This window comes from Tamandua tetradactyla, chromosome 11 (genome assembly GCF_023851605.1).
Source record: "Tamandua tetradactyla isolate mTamTet1 chromosome 11, mTamTet1.pri, whole genome shotgun sequence".
In the NCBI taxonomy this organism is placed as follows: Eukaryota; Metazoa; Chordata; class Mammalia; order Pilosa; family Myrmecophagidae; genus Tamandua; species Tamandua tetradactyla.
Genome location: NC_135337.1, coordinates 81,596,612 through 81,609,618, shown reverse-complemented (window position 1 = coordinate 81,609,618; position 13,007 = coordinate 81,596,612). Strand labels below are relative to the sequence as shown.

General features: G+C 53.7%; 1 protein-coding gene across 2 annotated transcripts; it reads left to right on the top strand.

The window, feature by feature from the left end:
- Positions 1 to 2,563: 2,563 nt before the first annotated feature.
- NDUFS7 (NADH:ubiquinone oxidoreductase core subunit S7) lies at positions 2,564 to 12,204 on the top strand. 2 transcript variants are annotated; one of them, XM_077121349.1, is made up of 8 exons: positions 2,564 to 2,661; positions 5,572 to 5,608; positions 6,462 to 6,530; positions 6,722 to 6,839; positions 8,355 to 8,534; positions 8,605 to 8,651; positions 10,429 to 10,517; positions 12,028 to 12,204. In XM_077121349.1, exons 1-8 carry the CDS (start codon positions 2,646 to 2,648, stop codon positions 12,123 to 12,125), a joined length of 654 nt encoding a protein of 217 aa, XP_076977464.1. In that variant the 5' UTR covers positions 2,564 to 2,645; the 3' UTR covers positions 12,126 to 12,204. The 2 variants fall into 2 exon arrangements, with proteins under 2 accessions (XP_076977464.1, XP_076977463.1); XM_077121348.1 differs by having other exon boundaries at positions 2,565 to 2,661; positions 6,459 to 6,530.
- The last annotated feature ends 803 nt before the right edge of the window (positions 12,205 to 13,007 follow it).

Sequence of the window (13,007 nt, the reverse complement as noted above, 5' to 3'; positions counted from 1 at the left end):
ACATTCTTACCATATGATTATTCCATTCTACATATATAATCAGTAATTCACAATATCATCATATAGTTGTATTCATCATCATGATAATTTCTTAGAACATTTGCATCAATTCAGAAAAAGAAAAAAGAAAACAGAAAAAATCATACATACCATACCCCTTACCCCTCCCTTTCATTGATCACTAGCATTTCAATCTACTAAATTTATTTTAACATTTTCCCCCCATTATTTATTTATTTTTAATCTATATGTTTTATTCATTTGTCCATAGGGTAGATAAAAAGAGCATCAGACACAAGGTTTTCACAATCACACAGCCACTTTGCGAAAGCTGTATCATTATACATTCATCTCCAAGAAACATGGCTATTGGAACACAGTTCTACATTTCAGGCAGTTCTCTCCAGCCTCTCCATTACACCTTAACTAAAAATACGAGATCTATATTACGCATAAGAATAACCTCCCAGGTAACCTCTTGACTCTGTTTGGAATTGCTCAACCATCGACACTATTTTGTTTCATTTTCCTCTTCCCCCTTTTGGTCGAGAAAGCTTTCTCAATCCCTTGATGCCGAGTCCCAGATCATTCTAGGATTTCTGTCCCACGTTGCCAGGAAGGTCCACACCCCTGGGAGTCATGTCCCAGGTAGAGAGGGGGAGGGCAGTGAGTTTTCTTGTTGTGTTGGCTGGAGAGAGAGAAGTGACATCTGAGCAGCTAAAGAGGCTCTCTTGGGGGTGACCCTTAGGCCTAATTTTAAGTAAGCTTCACCTATCCTTTGCGAGGCTAAGTTTCATATGAACAAACGTCAAGATTGGGGGGGCAGCCTATTGCTTTGGTTGTCCCCACTGCTTGCACTCACGTTTGAGTGCAATTTGAATGCCAGATAACAACCAGTAGCATGTTAGTATAAGTGTATCCCACTTGGAATTTGGGGTATTCTTAGACTGAAAAGCTCTTGGTGGTGTACATGAAGCTCTCAAGGCGCTGGGCATGTGTGGGCGATGCTAGGAGGCTCCCCCTATGTGGGTTGTGATGCCTGCTCGTGGGTTGTTAATCTGAATCATCCAGAAAAGTTAAAATCATGTCCCAGCCCTCTCAAAAGGTAAAGAAATATTTTTGACATTTGATTACAATTAACTGGAAAATCATGTTGATTTGTTTAACATTGAGCAGATATTTGTGGAGTGTGCTTTCCAGGCCTGGCCTGTTTTGGGAAAAGCTGAGTTTGCAGAGGCCTCAGCCCCAGGCTTGACCCTGGGGAAGCTGGGTGAGGGTCGTGGGGGGTGGGGGTGGGGGGCAGGCCACGCCCAATCCAGTAGCACCCAACTCTCCTGCCCCAGCTTGGAATGCTGGTGTTTCCTACTCAGCTCTCCAAGCCCTGGGCCTCTGCCAGCCACTCAGGCCCTGCCACACTCTGGCCTAGAAGTCGAGCTTGGGGGCCTCAGACATTTAGCAAGCCTCTGTCAGAACTTTTTCAGAACCAAGGGCCCACAGGCTGGGACTGGAGAAAGGGGTCAGGATCCCACCATCTGGACCAACACATAGAGACAACAGCCTCCCCAGAACCCCCAGCTGGAGCCCTTTACAGACAGGGAAACTGAGTCCCCAGGAATGAGCCAGAGAGCAAACTGGGGCCCGGGTCCTGTTTCCAGGCTGCCCACCCACGGCCGAGGCCCTGCTCTACGGTATCCTGCAGCTAAAGCGGAAGATCAAGCGGGAGAAGAGACTAAAGATCTGGTACCGCAGATAGTGCTGGCCTCCAGCAGGTTCTGCAAGATTGCGATGATTGTCAATAAAGCTCATCACGGTACCCTGTGCCATCCCGCCGGCTGTGTTGGGGCGGTCGCCTGCCTGCCTTTTGCCGCTGGAAGCTGGAGGGAGGGAGGCGCACGGGGCTGGGGGTTGATTCAGACCCTGGGAGTGGGGGGTGGCGAAGCATGTCCGGGCTTTGGGGAGCCCACGGCCCGGGCCCTTGTGGAACATCTTGGCGAGGCTGGCTGAGCAGGGGCCCATCCCTCTATCTGATGGATGAAGACGTGGCCGGGAGGTGACGCACACCCCCCGAGTCTCCAGTTGGCCCGGTCTAGCGGGACGCTCGTGGGAGGGTCTATGCAGCGGGGACCGGCAATTGGCAAGTTTGGTGGTGCCTCGTACTCGGGACTTTCCTCCTAGCTTCCAAAGAGGAGGGCTGAGAGGAAGCAGGACCGATCGGAGCAAGGACTCACGAGAGCTGGTCGCAGGCGCAAAACTCTTGCAAAGACCCGGGATTGGCGCGGAGGTGCAGGCATCCGGCTGATGCTTTCCCGGCCGGATCTCGCCCGTAGCGCGATCGGTCACTTTCCAGCCTCGCAGTGATGGCTGATGGTTCGAGTTCACCCTGGCGTGAGCTCTTTGCCCCATGGGCAAAGGATGTGGGCTGCAGTCTGCTCTTTACGGGACGCGGGGATCCCCGGCTGCGACGTGCGCCCGGTTGTCCTGTCAACCCGGGTCTTTGGAAGTGCGGCCCGCGCAGCGGAACGTTTTGACTCCGGTTTCCGCGCGCGCGCACGCGCGCGTGTGCCGGGCGGCTTTTGGCGCCGGCTCGGGCACCCGGAGCGCTGGAAAGGACGGACCACAGAGGTTGTGTGAAGGCCGAGGCCAAGATGGCGGCGCTGGCGGGTGAGTGAGGGGCGGGGGCGTCGGAGGTCGCGGACCGGTCCAGGACCTAACTCCATGCACTCCGGGTCTCTTCACACTGGGCGGCTTCCCGGGGCCACGGCCGCGCCCACGGTGATGGTCAGGGAAACTGAGGCCCGTTAGGCGCGACGTAGACTTGCAGTGTAGGGAGGGCGCGCGGGACTGGGGCCGGGGGGTCCTCCATCACGGCCCTTAGGCCAGGGCCCAAGCCGCATGCTGTCCCTGAGATGCGGGGAACAGAGGCGGGGCGCGTCTTGCACCCACCTGGCAGGGGAGGAAGCTGACGCCCGCGGACGATGACTTTCCTCCACCTCCCTCAGCAGCCCCAGGAAGGTGAGGGTCACTCACAGAGCAGGTGTCACGACCCGACCCGGGCCTTCTTGTGAAACCCGCAGGCCTTCCAGATGAGCCGCCCAAACGCATAGAGTAAAATCCAGAGGCTTGCTAAGGACAGATATCCAAATATTGTTTGGAAACCTGGTTTGTGACATAATGTAAGTGCTTTGAGTGAACTCCGGGGTTGTTGAAATGTAGCCTCAAGGACATAGCACCTCTAATTTTTAAGTAAGGAGAAGCAAAAATATTAGATTCCAGCAGCCCCTGGCTTCTTGGCAGGAAATAGCTGTGATGCCACCGTTTTTATTTTTGTTTGTTTTTGGTCCCCCTGCTTTTTTCCTAGCAGTCTTAGGTTTCTTGGAGTTTTTTAGTTCTTATGCTCTGCCTTCATTCTCCTCCCCTAAACCTCCTTTGTCTGTCTATACCTAATCCTTTGGTACTTAAGCAAAACACCTCTGCTTATACTTTTTGCAGCTTATTGTCTATGATCAGGATTGAACAAAAGGTTAATGTGAGCAGTTGGTGACTACAAAGTGAGTTTTTTTTTCTTTCCCATGCAAATTCATGGCCCTCTGATTAAGAGCAACTGATCTGGAGCCCTTGACTTTCTTGCTGTGCAGGTAGGGAAATTGAGAGGGGCAGCTCAGGAGGAGCCTGGGGCTTCTCTGTTAGTAGTGTTTCTCAAGGCTGTTCTCTCTGCCATACCTTAGGTGTGTCAGGAAGTATGGGAGCAAGTTATGTTCTTTGGTGATTTGCAGCCTAGTTGGGACAGTTACACCCAGAAAACCCCATAGAAGGTTAAGAACAGATGTGGTGGTAAGGTTCATCCAAGCTTGAGCACTTCAGAGGAGAAAGACAGCTTTGTGGCCCTCTACAGTTGGGGCCAACTGATCCCTGCCCTAGACCCTAGGGCCTCCTCTTTCCTGACTGAAGCCTTTCTCTCAGTCTCATACCATGCCCCACACCTGGACTTTCTGGTGTCCCTTTATGTGCCAAGATCTTTATGCCTCCAGATCCCTTGGGATCTTCTGCCCTGCGTGCCCTTCTGTCTGGCAATACCGTACTGGTGTTTTAGGCTTTGTCCTCCAGCAGGTTCTCTGGGGAGGCCTCCATTTGGAAGCATTTCCTTTTCTGACTTCCTTTACAGCCAGCAACTGTAAAGGAATACTTGGCTGAGTAGAACAATGTGAGTGGTGCTTTCTCTTTCCCCTAAACTGCCAAATTCTGAAGGACAGGGGCTGTAACCCTCCCAAGTCCCAACCAAAGTCCTGTAACATTGTTGGTGTCTGTGGGTCGTCTACTTAAGACAGGCTTGCTGAATGAATGCTGTTTGAGCATCCAGCACAGCCACGGCCAAGACAGACAAGTGGGACACTCAGAGAGGCCCTACGGTTGCTGGGGCTGGGGGCCACTGCTCAGAAAGTCAGAAGGAAGTAAAACAGGTGGTGGGATAGAGAGGACCTGGGGATTGGGCCATTGTGGCTGAAACCTGACCCATGAAAAGGTAGGGGGGCCAGCAAATGCAAAGGCCCCAAGGCAGGAGAAAGGGAAAGTGGCCAAGTGAAGTGAGCTGAAGGAAGCAAGTCATAAGAGGAGGGCATTTCTTCCAGGGGCCATGGGGTTTTAAGCAGGGAAGTGACACTGGTTCATATTCTAAAAGAACCCTTGTGAAATGTTAAGGCCAACAAAGAAGCTTGAGGGAACAGTTTCCACAAAGCCGCCTAACTTCTGACACCAATGACAAGTTTGCAGGAGGCCATTCCCAAAGCCAGTAATTTGCTGGAAGGACTCATGGAATTCACCGAAAACTGTTATACTGATGGTTGCAGTTTATTACAGGGAAAGGCTACAGATTGAAATCAGCCAAGGAGAGACGCGCATACATAGGGCAGGGTCCAGGAGACGCACCAAAGGCAGAGCTTCCATCGTCCTCTCAGGACGTGTTACTCTTTCCCAGTCTATGTGTGACTGTACTCACGGAGTATTGCCAACCAGGGAAGCTCAGCTGAGCCTCGGGGTTCAGTTTTTAGTAGGCATTTTGATTGATTGATTGATTGACTGATTGGTTCCCCATGTGGTTAATGTCGGTTTCCAGGTAGACTGATACTATGTAACCCAAAGCCTCCACCCTAGGACACGTCACTAGTCTTTCTGGCATGGCCAGCCCCCACCCTAAATCATATACATAGACTGAGCAGTATGACCCAACCCACCTCTCCATCTGCCTACCCCACCCCCACCCCCAGCAAACAAAGACTCTCAAGCAGTCATGACACTAGGTCACCTTCCATTAGCCAAGGAAAAAAGCCAGACCTCTCTCTGGACAAAGTTATTTACATACTCCTCTTTACCAAACACATGTTCAGTGAGAGTTGAGACGGACGGAGGCTAAGAGCAGGACCGTGTCAGGCTGGGGCCTAACAGCTACAAACACCAGACCCCGCCGAAGGATCCAGGCCCCTGAGTGTGACAATGGGACAGGAGGTGTTTAGTGTTCACCCTCCTCTGCTTGGGTGCTGCTGGAATCTTACTGCCCAACCTGTGTGTTCTCTGCAGCTCCTGGCCTGCTCTGCCTCCGGCTCCTTGGGCTGCGGTGAGTGGATGAGGGACATGACGGGGGAAGCAGAAAGAGGACTTTCTGAATGGGGTCTGGAGGGCTTCATGGAGGGAGTAGATTTGGGCTAGCTTTTTGTTTTTGTTTTTTTTAATATGACTTTATCTTCTAGCTATAAAAATACATGTGCATTGTAAAACAAAGAAAACATTGGCAAAATCAGAAAACTGTCAGTTGAAAACCAGATATCCTATAAACAAGGGTTGGGCAGACTTTCTTCATAATGGGCTAGGCTTTGCAGGACATGTGGTGTCTGTCACAGGACTTGGCTGTGTGGTGGCAGCTGAAAGCGGCAGTAGACAGTAAAGAAATTGGCATGACTGAGTATTGATAAAACTTTATTTTTAAAACCAGACAATTGGCTGATTTGGCCCATAGGCCATAGACTTCTGACCCTGCTCTGGAGGGTGTAGCGGTATCCCAGGGTGCTCCTGGCTCCTGTTTCTGCTTGTCTAATGCTGTTGGGTCATTTGGGTAGAGCTTAGCATCCGGCCCCTATAAGCTTCCTGGTGTTGCAGGTGCCTGCCTGAGGGGCCTGCCATGATAGACAAGTGCCATGTTCCCTTGATCACGCAACAGGGCCTGCTTCCAGAGCCCCCTTCCATAAATAGACCGAGGGTCATCCTTATGCTGTCATCGTCTTGCCCTTGCCTGTCGCTCTCCTGGGAGGATTCCAGAGGACATTCTCTGTGGAGTCTGTGCCCTTCTTAGAGGGTAGAGTCGAGCATGAGCATGCTTCTGTGCCATCTAAAGACTTTGGGCTTCATCCCCACTCTGAGAGGGGCAGTGGTGCCTGGGGCAGCCACTGACATGGCATTCATCTACCCAGCAGCTCCGATGTGGGTGCAGCCGTGCTGGCACGAGATGTCCATCAGACCACACCTACTGAGGGCCCAAGCAGGTGACGCCAAACTTCCCACCCTGGCTCCTGCTTGCCTCCGTCTCCCGCCTGCACGTGGCCTCCTCCCCCAACCCATCCTCTACCTACCCTTGACCCCGTCTGCCCTGCTCTCTGAGACGCTGCTGGAGCTAGGTCACAGTGCAGGGGCAGGTGCCTGGCTAACCCTCATGCCTGTTTGTCACCATGCCCAGTGCCCAGCCTGCTGTGACGAAGGCCGGAGCTGTGGTCCCCAAACCCACCACGCTTCCCAGCAGCCGGGGCGAGTATGTGGTGGCCAAGCTGGATGACCTCATCAATTGGGCCCGCCGGGTAAGGTGATGCCTGGCTCTGGGCTTGTCTGTCTCAAGCTGCTCACTGCAGGCGTTCACACACGTACAGCTGTGGCCTCTTATGTGCTGCCTTCTGGGACAAATGACAAGGCTGGAGGTCGTGGGGTGCACCCTCCTCCTCTCCTCCTGTGCCCCTCTCGGCCCCGCTTGTCCTGACTTCTTGTCCAGCTGTCACAGACCTCTTGCCACACCTGTCACTCTGACAGCAGAGAACCACCCTCCATTGTTCTCCCTCTGGGCTTCTGCTCACTCACATTTCCTTCAATGGAAAATGACTTTTTAAATTAGAGTAGTAATGCATGTTGACAACAGTAGACCCTTCTCAGAGAAAACTAAACTCTCTAGGCATTTCTCACTCTGTCCCTGGCCTTGAAGCATGATGTGTGTCCGTGTGTCGCACGTGGCAGCGACTCCCTTTCCTTTCAGTGCCTACACGGTGCCCCCGTTAGGGACTAGAGCCCCACAGTATCCTGTTAGCAGGCGTGGGCGCTTCTGTCTGTCTGTCTGTCCGTCCTTTGTCTGTGTTATAAACCACCCCATAGTAAGCATCTTACGAGATCTTGCAGCCACTGGATTGAAGCTTTCCAGGCAAGCGGTTTATAAAAGGGAAGAAGCACCGCAGCAGGGTCAGTCCAGCCCACGGTGGCGTTCAGGGGGCCGTGGCACTGTACTTACCGCCTCCTGGGCTGTCGCATCTCAGACCTAGATACGCAAGAGACAATGAAGGTCCTTGTGGAGAGAGCACAGACCATGGCGGAGATGGACACCAAACATACAGAGGAGATTGTGGGCAGGTGGCTACTGGCACTGGTGCTGGCCCTGGAAGCGCTAGGGGACAAGGGAACCCGAGAGCAGAATCCTCTGGAAACTAGAACACAGCAGGCTTCCAGGGGAGGCAGAGCTGGGTGGGGCTGGTGTCTGGGGGCAGGCTCGGCATCACGTGGCTCTGCCTTACTGAGGTGTTCTGGGTGCGCTGTGCAGAGCACAGTTCGGGTAGCAGGGTCTGGGGCAGTCACTGGCCACACACCTCCAAGCCTTGGGCGTGGGAGAGCCACGTGGTGAAACGGATGAATGGACTATGTTGTTAAAATTAATTTCCCCTAGTGTTGCTTTTTTCACATGATCTCTGGCACGTGTTGAATCTTGCTTTATGTTTCTCTTGGACAGCACAGAGCCAAGGGCTCAAGCCTAGAGTGGCCACGTGCCTAATGTGGGCCTTTGTGCCCACGTGTGTGTCTGGAGGGGCAGCTGTGTCAGTTCTGGCTGGTGCCACCATCGGGACAGCAAGCCTGGGCTTGTCTGATGGGTTATTTCCCTGAATAGCTTAGAATCTAGATTTTTCTATGATGTTTCTTGGTTTCTTTAACCGTGGGTCTAAGAGAGTCCATTTACGGGCTGTCTGAAGCCCTCTGGCTCCCCAAGAGGGGCAGGCGCCCCACAAAGGCTGCTGGCCAGCGAGGGCCTCCCCTGCCCCTGTGACGGCCCCTTCCCACAGAGCTCCCTGTGGCCCATGACCTTTGGCCTGGCCTGCTGCGCCGTGGAGATGATGCACATGGCGGCGCCCCGCTACGACATGGACCGCTTCGGCGTGGTCTTCCGCGCCAGCCCGCGCCAGTCGGACGTGATGATTGTGGCCGGCACGCTGACCAACAAAATGGCCCCCGCGCTGCGCAAGGTAGGTCTGGCCCTGCTGCCCGGCAGGCCTCGGGGCCAAGCGGCATGCAGACGCCCGCCGTCTCTTCCAGGTCTATGACCAGATGCCGGAGCCCCGCTACGTTGTGTCCATGGGGAGGTGAGTGCCGGGACCCGGCCACGGGGGGGAGCCAGGTCCCACATCACAGCACCCAGGGAGCACCCCGACTGCTGGGGGTTCCCTCCAGGTGTCTTTCTAGCTCTGCCCTCGAGGCCTGTGGTGCGTAGTTTGCACTCCACAAGGCCACACACCTGCAGTGTACAGGGCAGTGACTGCTGAAAACTGCTTCCCAAGCCGCCACTTGTGTTTAGTTTTAGCATTTCTTATTGTGGTAAAACTCAAAGGGTCTTTATCCTAAAGCATTTTCTGACCTGATCGTGGCCAGCCCTGAGTGTCAACCTGTGAGAGTATTCTTGGTGGTTTGAACGCTGAAAACTTGGTGTGTGGGCACGTGCCCCTCTGTCCCCGAGAGCCACACCCCACACAACAGCCAGCCTCATTTCTCCCAATTCTCTGTCCTTATAAGTGTGTAAATGAGGTGGCAGTTGGGGTTCTCTTGAACATTTTTTTTTTAATAACTTTAACTATAAAATGAAAACGAACATCTTTGAAGAGGGACTGTGTTTTCTGTTTTAACTTGTCACTGTTTCGTAGTTATTTCTCCATGTTATCCAAAGCTATTTATAGTCACTTTATTTTTTAATGAGATTACTATTTATGTACCATAAAGTTTACTCATTTGAAGTATACAATCCTGAGGTTTTTTTGTTTAATCCCAGAATAGTACAACTAGCACCAGCTACTGAATTCTAGAACATCCTCATCATTGCCAAGAGAAGTCCTGTGCCCTTCAGCAGTTACACCCCGTCCTGCTCCCCAAGCCCCTGGCAACCACACATCTCTTTTCTATCAGATTTTCACATTAAGGGCATTTTATATCAATGGAACGATATGTCTGTCCTTTCGTGACTGACTCATTTCATTCAACACGACATCTTCAAGCCTCATCTATGGTGTAGCACAGATGAGAACATCACTCCTTTTTGCAGCTGGATAATATTCTGTCATGTGGATGTGCTGCTAACTTAATTTTAAACAGCTGTAGAATATTCCAGAGCTCACTTTACCAGTCCCCAGTTTGACATTCCGGTGCTTTCCAGCTTCAGGGTTAAAAATCCTGCTGTGCTAGGCACCTTCATGCTGAGTTAGGTCGGGTTTCAAATCATTTATGTGTGACAGAGCCATAGACGCCTCATTTGAGTCAGAGATGGGAACATGGCAAAGGCCTCTGACACGTTGCTCAGGTGCTTTGCAGAAGCGGCTTCAGCTGTGGCTCTCGCCTGCACCGACTATTTTATTGAAGCATGTGTGACATCCAGCCAACTGCACAAGTGTCCGGTGTGCAGGTTCATCATTTTAGCATACATGAGCACCCAGAACACATTCACCACCGTCAGGGTAGCAGACATGTTACTCTCTAAGGAGTGTTACCCCCTCCTGCCACTGCTTCCCAAGCTACCACTTGTATTTAGTTTTAGCATTTCTTATTGTGGTAAAACTCAAAGGGTCTTTATCCTAAAGCATTTTCTGACCTGATCGTGGCCAGCCCTGAGTGTCAACCTGTGAGTGTATTCTTGGTGGTTTGAACGCTTTCCTGCATGTTTATCAGCCACACATTTATTTGTGCTCCTTGGAGTGTCTGGCAGCCAGCTCATCATTTATAGCTGCTTCTCTGAATTCTCAGCCTGCCTTTTGCTCTTTTCTGATTACCCACAACCCCTGTTGGCAGCTGAGGGCAGGTACAGATTGGGTGAGGCAGACCTAGGTGGGTCCTTGGACTGCAGCCACCCTCAGCGATGCCTCCTCCCCCACCCAGCTGTGCTAACGGAGGAGGGTACTACCACTACTCATACGCCGTGGTGAGGGGCTGTGACCGCATTGTGCCCGTGGACATCTACGTCCCAGGTAAGGCTGCCCTGCCCCGTGCTGAGCCCACTCACCTTCCTCATGGAATCCCTACCCCTCTGGGAGCCAGGTGGGTTCTTGCCAGTTCATGGAAGAACAGATTCAGGTACAAGAGGAAATGGGGCGCACCCAGACTTTCCCCACCTCGTTAACTGAGGCTCTCCTCTCCTGAGAGATCTGCTGTGTTACCCAGAAGTTGTACAAGTCTCAGGGTGGAAGGAACTCAGTTGAGCCACATGGAATTGCTAATGCAAACATTTTGAAAACAGTTTGCCACCCAACAGGCAAAGCCAGGTCCCAGAGAGGGCTTGACCCTGGGGGAACCTCCTGGCTGGGGGTGCCAGAGCTGGACATTTACATGCCCTGCCTTGCCTATTGTGTGAGAGAGAGCACAGAAGAATGGGGCCTTGTAGGATGCATAGGAGTCTACCCTCTGGTCTTGTTGACCTGGATTGGATGCCAGGTCGCCTGTGAGTTTTTGCTGCTACTGTTTGCCTAACACATGACCTTGGCAAGACTCTTCCTCTCTCAGAGTCTCACTTTCCCCTAATGTCAGATGACGTTGTCATAATATATGCCAAGCACTGAGCTGGGCAGTCAGTCCTCAGGGCACTCCTACAGCTCAGGAGTTTGGGTTCCTGGCCTAGCAAGCACGGGCTTCGTCCCTCTCCTTTCCCATCATGCCCCTCGGCTCCAAGATAACGGGATGGGGAGGGGTGGGGTTTATTTCTTCTGCCCTAGGAAATGGCCCAACTTCAAAGCTGTACCAGAGAACCGACCCATCCATCTGGAACCCTCAGCCCTGCCCCCCTGGGTCATTCTTCCCAGGCCCCCCAGGGGTGCTTGGCCCTATTGCTGTGTCTGCTTCCTGCTGCCCCTGGGTGGGCCACTTTCCCCCATCCTGTGACTCTGAGACCTTTGCTCTGGGCACTGTGGGTGAGACATGGGGTCCCAGGTCCAGGGATCAAGGCAGAGGTGGACTGAGCAGGCCCGGCAGCCCCCCCCCCACCACATGCTGCTGGGGCAAGGTCCTCTTTCCTGCTGCTTGCTGCTTCTGGGCCAGGGTGCCCTCCCTGGTCTCCCTGCCTCCATGCCAGGCCCTCCCCCCATGGTCGCGCCCCGGGGGCTGGGACCTCGTGATGCAGGCTAGTGTCCCCAGTGGAGTGGTCCAAGGGGCATGTGGGTTGTCCTGAGCCCCAGAGGGAAATACCCTGTTCTCCTGCAGGGCCTTCGTGCTGCTGCCTGGGCATGGCCCAGCTCTGGCCTTAAAGGCCAGCAGGGGGACCCTTAGGTGTCCTATTGGCTTATGGTCTGCAGACGTCAGCACCAAGTGCCCTGGCTCCACCTGGAAGGGGCAGCTCAGGCTGATGTTGCCTCACTGTGTGGGAGAAGCAGGGACTGGGGGGTACCGGGCCTGCCACCACCCCAATCCCTGAACCCCCAACTGGTGCCCTCCACTGACGGGGAAACCAAGGTCCCTGGATGTTAACTGAGCCTGGTCTGCTCCCAGGCTGCCCGCCCACGGCCGAGGCCTTGCTCTACGGTATCCTTCAGCTGCAGAAGAAAATCAAGCGGGAGAAAAGGCTGAAGATCTGGTATCGCAGGTAGTCCAGCCTCCAATGCTGAGCCCACCTGCTGGTTCTGTGAGATTGTAATAATTGTCAGTAAAGCCCACCATGGTCTCCTGGTGCTGCCCTGCATCTTGTGTAGGGATGGGCGCCCTCCTTTCGCCATGGGGATGCTGGAGGGTGGTGCACAGGATTGGGGGCTGATGTAGATAGATCCTGGGGGTGGGGGGTAACAGAGCATGCCCCATGGCTTTGGGGCGCACATAGGCCAGGCCCCTGTGGAGCTTCACAGCAGGGGTATTTCAGCAGGGGCTCCACCCCTCCACTTGATGGATGAAGACCTGCTCGTGAGGGGATACAGGGGCCCTGAGTCTCCAGCTGCTTGGGCCTGTGGGGGTGTGTGCATTGGAGAGGCTGTGGGATGATGGGGGACCCCAGACTCACAGCCACCCGCACCCTGCATCAGTCAGGGTATACCGTGCTCTAGGACCCATAGAGTACCCAGGAGGGCTGTTTGGTTTTGAGCCCATTGCTGCCTCTTCCTGTGTTCTTCCCAAGCACTGGGGTCAGGGTGATGGCCATGGGGGTCTGGGAGAAGTCGGTCACTCTGCCCACAGGCCAGGGCACAGTAGCAGAACATTCCAGGGTCATGGCCTTTCAGCACCTCAAGAAGCGCCTTTGGGGGCTGGGCACGTCTGAGTCTGAGCAGAGGCTGGCCTGGTCTCTGCCAGCTACATGCCCTCGGGCTTGTGCTTGTCTGCCAGCAGTCAGTGCTAGCTCTGCTCTGGAGACTCCCTGTGGCCTTGGTGCTAGCCAAGGGATGGCTCTGAGGACAGCCATCCCCTGCCTCTGAGCTCCCTCAGTGTGTGAGGGCAGTACAGAAACAGCTGCAGGTCTGGGTGCCCAGGAGGTTCGGGCCAAG